The sequence below is a fragment of the Eimeria maxima genome, genomic scaffold (genome assembly GCF_000499605.1).
Source record: "Eimeria maxima Weybridge genomic scaffold, Emw_scaff159, whole genome shotgun sequence".
Lineage (NCBI taxonomy): Eukaryota > Apicomplexa > Conoidasida > Eucoccidiorida > Eimeriidae > Eimeria > Eimeria maxima.
The window spans coordinates 1-8967 of record NW_013563552.1 but is presented as its reverse complement, the minus strand read 5'-3'; the positions used below and the strand labels follow the sequence as shown (position 1 = coordinate 8967).

The window sequence follows — 8967 nt, the reverse complement described above, 5'->3', positions numbered from 1 at the left end:
GCTTATGTCTTTATGGGCATATACGCCTCGCCACTTACCCTTTAATCATCAAGACAGCAAGACCCGTCGGGGAAACTTTTGGCCGAAGCTTAGAACCGTCAAGCCTTCTGTCGACACAGCACAACAGAGGTGCGTGTAAGTACACCTGAGACCTTTACCGTAAGACCTAGTTTCAGCTTTTTTCTTAATGCTGGAGTCTAAATGCAAAAGGCAGCCGCTCCAGGGCCCACTCCAGGGGCAGAGCAAACAGGAACAGCTGCACAGGCTCTAGGCCTTCCCTTGTTTTAAGTACCCTTTTACAGGCCCTTTCTGTTTGGCTCAATAGATTCCAAACTAAGAAAGCACACAATACTGAAGCAAACTTGGATGTGTTCTGCTGAAGACTCAATTTCAGCGCCTGGTTCTTTCTGATCGGCAACAGGGAAACGCCAACGCCACAGGACGCCACAGCGAGTTTGCTGCACCTGCTGCATTTGCTGCACTTGCTGCAGTTGTTGCAGTGGCTGTTGCAGCTTCGTCCGAAATGAACCGAGGCCACGTCGGGGGCCCCCACGGCAACTTGGGGGCCCCACAGGGGCCCCTTCCTTTTAGCGGCATGGCGCTGCCGAATATGCCCCTGCCCATTCCTGTAGGGTTGCTTAACGGGGGAGTGCCTTACCAACAGCAGCACCAGCCTTACAAGCGACAGCAGACCAAGCAGCATTATCGGCAGCAGCACGTTCTAGGAGCTGCTGCTTCCGGTTTTGTGGCGGGGAGCTTTCCAGTGTGTGCCTGGGACACAAACGGCCAGCCTATTCTCTTGAGAAGGCCGCATGAGGCGGTGGGGAGCCGTTTCCAGCAGCAGCAACAGCAACATCAGCAGCAACAGCAGCAGCAACAACAACAAAATCAGCAGCAGCAGCAGGGAGTGGTGTTTCACGCAGACCGAGTCTCCAAGCAGGTTGGACCCAGTCATTTCGAAACTGTTGGCTGCTGGGGGCCTCCGTGTCTTCCTCAAGGGTCCCCCCTAGTGCCTCACAAGCTTCTGGGCTCAAGGGGACAGCCTGCTGCTTGTCTGCTTAGGACAACTCCAAATAATCTGCAGCAGCAGCAGCAAATCATGCAAAATGGAATGGGGCAGCAGCCACTCTTCGGTGGCCTTCGTTCTCCTGTTGGAATTTACAGCTGCCTCTCCTCTCCTGAAGTCATGTGGAAGGGCGGAGACAGAGTGCTGCACCAGCAGCAGCTTCTGCAACAGCAGCAGCAGCTGCTGCAGCGACAACAACAGACACTTCAGCAGCACCAGGTGCTGCAGCAGCAGCAACAAATGCTGAGAAGGCACCAAGCGTTGCAGCGTCAGCAGGTGCTGCAGCAGCAGGACGCCTCACTTCAGGCCCAGGCAGTAACCAATGAATTCCAGATGCCCCTTAAGGATGCGTCCTCATCTCCATCAGCTACAGGGACAGCAAAAGCTGAGCTGCAGCGACAGCAGCAGAGCCGCTCCTCTAAGCTCTTGTGTCGGTTAGAAAGCGAACGCTCAGATCCCCGTTGGGCCCCGGAAGGCCCCGCCTGCGACGCAGAAGCACTGAGTGGGGAAACAGCAGCAGCAACAGCACAAGCTTCGGCTGCTGCTAGTTGTGCTGCAACACCTTCTGTCTCCGCTGCAGCCAAAAGACAGAATCCCCAGAATCTGTGGCAGGCGAAGGAGACAGATATTCGCTTTTTGTCCAGTGCCTGCATGGGCCCGTCACCTCCAAGCCGGTCATCCCAAGGGGGCCCTCCGAGGGCCCCAAGCGGCTTCGGGGCCCCCCCTATGGGGGCCCCTCTACGAACCTCTTTTGGGGCTGCTGCTGGGGTCGGCTGGAGCCGCGCTTCTACTGGATCGAGTCTGCTAAGGGGACGGCGGACTGTGGGGAGGAGCAGGGAGGAGTTTGGGGCAGAAGGAGACAGTGGATGCCGTTACTTGTCTGTAACAGGTACCACAGCCGAAAAGGAGATAGAGAGGAGACACAGTGGCTGCTTGAGGGGGGCCCCGCCTGGGGGGCAAGAGACCCTCGCATGCAGCATCAACAGCAGGGATATATCCTTCGTCTCCACAGCCGCCATGTCGACGCGCGACAGCAGCGACAGAGACGAGACAGCTGCACAGGAAGCTGCTCCCATTGCCGTTGCTGCTGGCGCTGCTCTTGCTGCCCCCGCTGATGCAGAACTGCATGCAGAAACCACAGCGAATGCTGTGGAGGTACATTCGAAGACAGCGACAGAGACAGAGAGGAACGAAAAGGACGCTGTACTGCCACCCTTAAGGGACGTAGAGGTAGCTAATAGTACTGAAGACCCTGAAGAAGAGACACTCGAGGGACAATGTGCATCAGAGGAGCAAACAGAGCCAGAGACACAAAATGGGACAGAAGAGAGATACGTGAAGGTGTTGGTCCCCAGATACGTGCAGTGGAGAGAGAAGAAGCAGCAGCAGCAACGGCAGCACCTATTACAAAGCGTTGCTGCTGATGACGAAGAATGTTTGTGGCCCCCTGCAGCAGCAGCAGATGCAGATCATGGGGATGGGACAGAGGAGGATGAGGAAGGGGGAGAGGAGCTAGAAGAAGACTGTCTATGGTCGGAAGACTTAGTAATAGATACCTCAGCAGACGGCCTCCTAAGAGACGTCGTTGTTAATACAAAACAGTGCAGAGCAGAGAGACCCCTCATCAACACATGTGTAGAAAGACTTGGCTGGACCCGTGATGACCAAACTACGAACAAAGGTTAGACATTAACTGCAGCAGCAGCAGCAGCAGCAGCAGCAGCAGCAGCAGCAGCGGGAGCAGCGGGGGAGGGAAAAGGGAGAGCAATATCCATCAGCAGCACATGAATATAGGATCTTCTAGCTTCCTAATATGGGGTTTGTTGGTGTGCCTTCTTAAGGGTGTATAGCGTGACGTGTGTATGCTGTATGCTGCGGTGTACGTACACCTCAGGTAACATTATATGGTTGGGGGGTTCTGTGCCGGATTACGATCATCTTTTATTTGTACGATCTGCACAAATAGTTAATCGCTTTCCTGGTATGTGGGATATGACGAAGAAAAGAATGCTCTCTAAGGTTCTTCTTCTCTATCAAGATCTTTTCCCCCACCTTTACGACTTCTCACCTCCTTGCTGGTCCTTCCCAGAGGACAGAGGTCAGATGCAGTTCCTGCTGCTGTTGTTGTTGTTGGTGTTGCCTGCTTTTCCTGCTGTTGTTGCCTGCTGTTGCCGCTGCTGGTGCTGTTACAGGATGTGGTTGCTGCTGGTGGTGTCTGCCTGCTGCTGCTTTTGGTTGTGTTTTTGTAGCCCCGTTGTTTGCATTATTGTTTTGCCTCAAGTGTAGTTATATTTGTCTTTTTTGCTGCTGTGGGGTTGTTGCTGCTTGCTGCTGCAGCACGCATAGAAGAGGTCCTGCAGAGCTCGAAGCCAGAGACCTTCATCATTAAGCCAGATGGGGGGGCAATGGGTAGTGGCGTGCAGCTAGTGTCTCGATTAAAGGATGTAGATAGAGTCATTTGGAGGGGAGAAGGCAGCTATGTTATGCAAAAATATATCAGCCATCCCCGCCTCCTCAATAAACGCAAATTCGACCTCCGTGTCTACGCCGCCGTCTTTGCTGTCGCGGGCACCCTAAAGGTACATATCCACATGTAGAGCATGCATGCATGCATGCGTGCATGCGTGTAGCCCCAAAGCGTTAGTCTAATGTAGATTTGGTAATCTTGGTGGGCATACATTTGCATGAGTGCATGTATCCAAGCAGGTGTAATGCATGCAGATTGATGAAGTGCATGCGTTCAGCTGTAGAAGGTCGATGCACCCACAGAAATGAAGTGCATGCATGCGTCGTGTTTTGGGGCTTTTAATTCTTCTCAGGTATTTGTATCGCGAGTGGGGATGGCTCGCTTCTGCACTGACGAGTACAAGGCGCCAACCAGACGTAACCAAGATAATGCCTTTATGCATTTAACAAACTATTCTATTAATAAAGAAAATAAAGATCTTTTTATCCGATCCCCAGATATACACAGCACATCCAACAGCAAACGACTCCTTTCTGATGTATTCAAAGACCTCAAGGCAGAAGGCAAGAAGCTGCTGACGCTGCGGCTGCTGACTGCTTGGAGCGTTTGCTGCTGCTTGTGCCCTCGTTGCTATTGTTGTTGTTGTTGCTGCTGCTCTTGTCGACCTTCTGTGGTGTACAGAAGCGTTTCGTTGCCTGTCTGAGCATTGCTGTTATCATTTGCTGCTGCTGTTTGTCTGTCTTGCCGTATGTTGCTGTTGCTGCTGCTGACTGCTGTGGCTTTCTCTGCATGTGTCTGCATGCAGGCGTGGACGTGGACAAGGTATGGAAGAGCATAAAGGAAATAACGGCAAAGACATTTGTGTGCCTGCAGCCGTGGCTTGAGCTGCGCTACCGCCATGTCTATCAAGGGGAGCAGCAGCAGCAAGTCTCCCGCTGCTTCCAATTCTTAGGGCTTGATATTCTCTTAGATTCAGATGACAAGTGTTGGCTCCTCGAGGTCAATTCTAATCCTTCCCTCCGCGTCGACTACTTTGACTGCCAGGTGACATTCTAGGGTTTAGGGTTTAGGGTTAAGAGGGTTAAGAGGGTTAGGAGGGTTGATAAGGGTTTGGGGTTGAGGTACGCAAAGACTAGTGTCTATGGTAGATAGTAGGGTCTAGTAGGGTGTACGATTTATGGTTCAATTTATCGGCATGCTCTCCTATTGCGCCTTTGCTGCTGCAGCACGATGGCATAGACTTGCAGCTAGAGAGTGCCACAGACAGAGCCATTAAGGAACCCGTGCTTAGCGAGGCCCTCGCAATAGCTAGCAAGCTGTTGCTCCCCCCAGATAAGAAAAAGCAAAAACGGAACAAAACAGAAGACAACGCACAGCAGACAGCAACAGCAGCAACAGCAGCAGGAAAAGGCACTGCCAAACGGGGGACGGTTCTGCAGCCCTCTGCATCACACAAGTCTGCTAAAGGGAAGCGCCGCGGTGTACCTGCAGCTGAGCAAAAAGCCAAAGACACTCTTCTCGTAAATCCTAGCCGGGCGTACGTACCGTCCAGTGGCCTGGTACAAGGAAGCAACGCCTCTGCACAAGAAAACCAGCACGCTCGCGCCCCACAAACGCATTCTGCAGTACGTCATAGTGCTGCTGCTACTTCCGCTCATGTTGCTGTTGTTGCTGCTGCTGCAGCAAGCTACTAAAACTGCGCATGCAGCGAAGGTGTGCATAGGTGCAACTTTATAAGATGCCTCTCGATTCTGTGGTCATATTGTCTGTCTCCTTGAATGTCTTGCGTTTCTCCTCGTAGCTTCTTTTGTGTCGCCTTGCTGCATTCATGTGCTGTCTGTGTGTTGTCTCCTTTCCTCCTCTGCAGCCGCCTCTACCCATCAAAGACTTGCCAACAGGGGTGACCTCCAGGGGCCTCCAGCGCTCTGCCGTAGCAGCAGCTGTGCTGGGACCGGCAGGACCATCTCCGCTGCGACGCTGCGCTTCCTTAGCGGAGACTCGCCGTTTGCCAGGAGACAAGAGGGGTCTCTGCAGGTCTTTAAGCACAGAGAATGTAGCAGCTAAGTCATCAGCAACAAGGGACAGTTCCCTTAACACAACGACCCCACCGCCTGCTGCAGGAGCTGCAGCAAAGGGCAGCGGGGCCAACAAGGCCCAACCCCCATTAGGAATGCCCAGAACTGCCTTAACAGCAGCCGCAGTAGCAGCAGCAGCTGCTGCTGCTGCAGCAGAGAACGGAACTTCCACAAAGGGCGCTGTGGGGTCTAGCAGAGCTAATCGAACTGCTGCTCGTCGTCAAAAGGGCGCCCTTGATGCAACCTCACAGAGATCTGCTGCAGGGGACAGCTCCGACTCTGAAGGAGACCAAAGGGGCCCCCTAGCAGCAGACAAGCAGCTGATGGAGGCCGCTTACCACGAGATGGAGAAGTGTTTAGAGTGTTTTAATGTGTTAGGTCTGCGTGTACAGCGCAGTACATTCTTGTCTCCGAACCAGCAGCAAGGCAGCAGCAGCAGGGCTGCTGCCGCCGAGCAGCGGGAACGAGACGCAGCTAAAGACAAGATGCATGCAGTCGGGGGCCCCTACGACCACCGCAGCGCCTCCTTGCAGCGCCGTCAAGGGCCTTTTAGACCTTTCTTAAGGAAAGATAAGCTGCTACCAAGGAAGGGAGCTACTCTTGTAAAATCTACCTATACAAAACTTCATAAGGTACTTAATGGAGACACAACGCCTCCTTGTTTGTCTCCTCTCTCCCTGTCTCCTGTCTCCTTCCTACCCTGCATCCTTGTTTGTCTGTTGCCTCCCTCTTCTGTCGCTCCTCTGTTACTGCGTATCTTTGTTGCTGCCGGCTGAAGCAACTGCCTCTTTGCCTCCTTCTCTGTGCTGGTGCCTCAGGACATCCTGCGGCCGTTCCCCGCTAAGCAGCTGCAGCCTCAGGGTTGCTGGTTAGACCTTCATGAGGAGACAGTAGCATTCGCTGCGGAGACAGAACTTTTTCGTAGAGTTCAATTCCTATTTGAAAGATTAGTTGGATTCCCTCAAAAAATTTGGTTAGAGAGAAGCAGATGGACAGAAGTCTGTGACCAAATCAAAGTTGGAGACCTCTTACGAAGGGTAAACCCTAAACCCTAAACCCTAAACCCTAAACCCTAATAACTAAACCTTCATACACCACGTTCTTTAACACAATTCTTCCCATGCTGGTTCCAATGAGCAGGCACCACAGCAACAGCAACGGCAACTACTGCAGCAAAATCCGGCTAGGGAAGTCGCAGCAACAGCAGCAGTAGCAGCCATAAGCGTGCTTTTACACTGTTTACTCTGTGCATGCGGTCTCAGGTGTACATACCTGCTGCACCATCTCCATCCCGGATCTCGCAGGGGCTGACGCCGCAGCCGCCCTTTACCTCCTTCCGTCCCTCTCCTCCCCCTCCTCTAATATCAGGACCAACAGCAGCAGGAGCCAGCGCTCCTAGGAAGCTGACAAGGTCTGTTTCTGTCTCTCGCAGCGCGAGTGCTACTTCGTTGTTGCTGATGCAGGAGGCCCCTAGGGGGGCCACCTGTGCCAGTCGTCGTGCTGCTCTTTGTCTTGGCAAGAGTGGCAGCAGCAACAACAGCAATCTCTGCTCATTAGCAGGACTTGGCAGGAGGAGACGCATGACAGTATCTGATCTAGATTCTCTATTCTTGCAGCAGCTGCAGCAAATGAGGAGACAGACGCAGCTGCAAGACAGCCGCAGGGGCCTCGGTCTCCTTGAATTCGCTCAGCTGTTGAGAGTGCTGGCGCTGCTGTTGTTCCCGTTTTTACCCCCCAAGGCATCGCTACTTGCCGCGCTGCTCTCAGAAGCAAGTGCACTGCAGCAGCAGCAGCCGCAGCAAGTCGTCATGAAAGTCGTGGGTGCGCTGGAGCAGGAGCAGCAACAGCTCCTCTCCCCACGGCAACAGCAGCAACAAAAACGTGCCCCTAACCAAACACAAGACACAACACAAAACAAAGCAGCAGCAGCAACAGAAGCAGCAGCGACGACTGAGAATGTAGGTGGTGCTGCTCAAGAAGAGCGCCTCCGAAGCAGCAGCAGCAGCAGCAGTGCAGCTACCCAGGCTACCCCTTCATACGACTTAGAAAAGCAGAGATCGCAAGGTACTTCGGAAGGGGCTAGTGGAGTGTCTCCTCAGGAGATGCAAACGCAACAGCAACAGCAGCAGCAGCAGCAGCAGCAGCAGCAGCAGCAGCAGCAGAGACAGAATGACCATCAGCCAGTTCTTTTGGGGGCCTCAGCCAGGCCCCTGACAGTAGCAGAGGAGACAGCTGCTGCTCTATCAAGAAAGATAGCAGAGGAAGCGGCACAGCTAGAGGTGCTGCAGGAGAATAAGAGACACTTGGAGAGGCACCTGCAGCAGCTGCGGGACATGAGGCAACAACAAGCCTCGCGGGAGGCCTCTCTGGTGCAGCAGCGAGACGCCGCCGCCACAGCAGCAGCAGCAGCTACCAGTAATGCAACAGACAAGGAACAGCAGACAGTCCTCAGCATCGCCCGCGCAGAGGAAATCTTCGGGCAGACCTATGAAGGCACAGGCGGTGCGCCGAATCGAGCAGCAACAGCAACAGCAGCAGCAGCTGCTGCTGCTGCAGAGCTCTCAGGCCTCAATAAAGAAATAAACGCATGCGATACCCGCACACAAAGCGCAGCTGAGGAACTAACAAAGACACTGCAGCTCTACGAGGCTGTTGCCAACAGACACCGACAACATACAGAGGAACTCACTCGCATTCGCATGCAGCAGCAATGGCAGCATATGCAGCAACAACAGGAGCAAATGAAGCAGCAGCAAATGCAGCAGCAAATGCACCAGCAAGCGCAGCACCAGCAAGCGCAGCACCAGCAAGTGCAGCAGCAGCATCCAAGACAGCCCGAAGGCAACGTTGTTGAGGATTCATCGCAGACTTCTCAGAGGGAGCAGCGCTGCAAGGAGCAGGAGAAGAGCTCTGCAGCAGCAACAGCAGCAGTGCCTGCATCTGCTGCAGCAGACCTTCCCAGTCGCGGTGCCGGATATGTACAGGGTGGGATCGACTCTGCTGTAGACGATCCCAAGTGTGTGGGAGAGACAGGAGATAAGAAGGAAAGTCCAGCTGCTACTGCTGCAGCAGCAGCAGCTGCTGCAGCTGCTGCTACATCTACAAAGTATCAAGGAGCAACAGAGAGAACAGCTGCATGGCATGAATCTTTTTGTTCTGCTTGGCCAGATATAAATTCAAAAGTATTTGAATCTGTACCTAAAGAAGTCTTAAAAGAAAGTTTACAACTTCTCGTCGACTTGTTCGAAATTCGTCTCGATTTATATCATTCAAGTACACAATTCACCCAACCTCTTAATAAACACCCCATCTAAATTTTCTTCCTTTCTACCTATATATGAAACCTTATATATATATAA

General features: G+C 53.2%; 1 protein-coding gene across 1 annotated transcript; it reads left to right on the top strand.

The window, feature by feature from the left end:
- Positions 1-523: 523 nt before the first annotated feature.
- Positions 524-8922, top strand: EMWEY_00018600 (tubulin-tyrosine ligase family protein, putative; the record flags this gene model as incomplete). The annotated part of the gene is made up of 9 exons (XM_013477630.1): positions 524-2747; positions 2961-3164; positions 3404-3645; positions 3886-3949; positions 4339-4577; positions 4760-5092; positions 5401-6240; positions 6427-6645; positions 6871-8922. The coding sequence occupies 9 exons, from the start codon at positions 524-526 to the stop codon at positions 8920-8922; spliced, it is 6417 nt and encodes a 2138-aa protein (XP_013333084.1).
- Between the last annotated feature and the right edge of the window lie 45 nt (positions 8923-8967).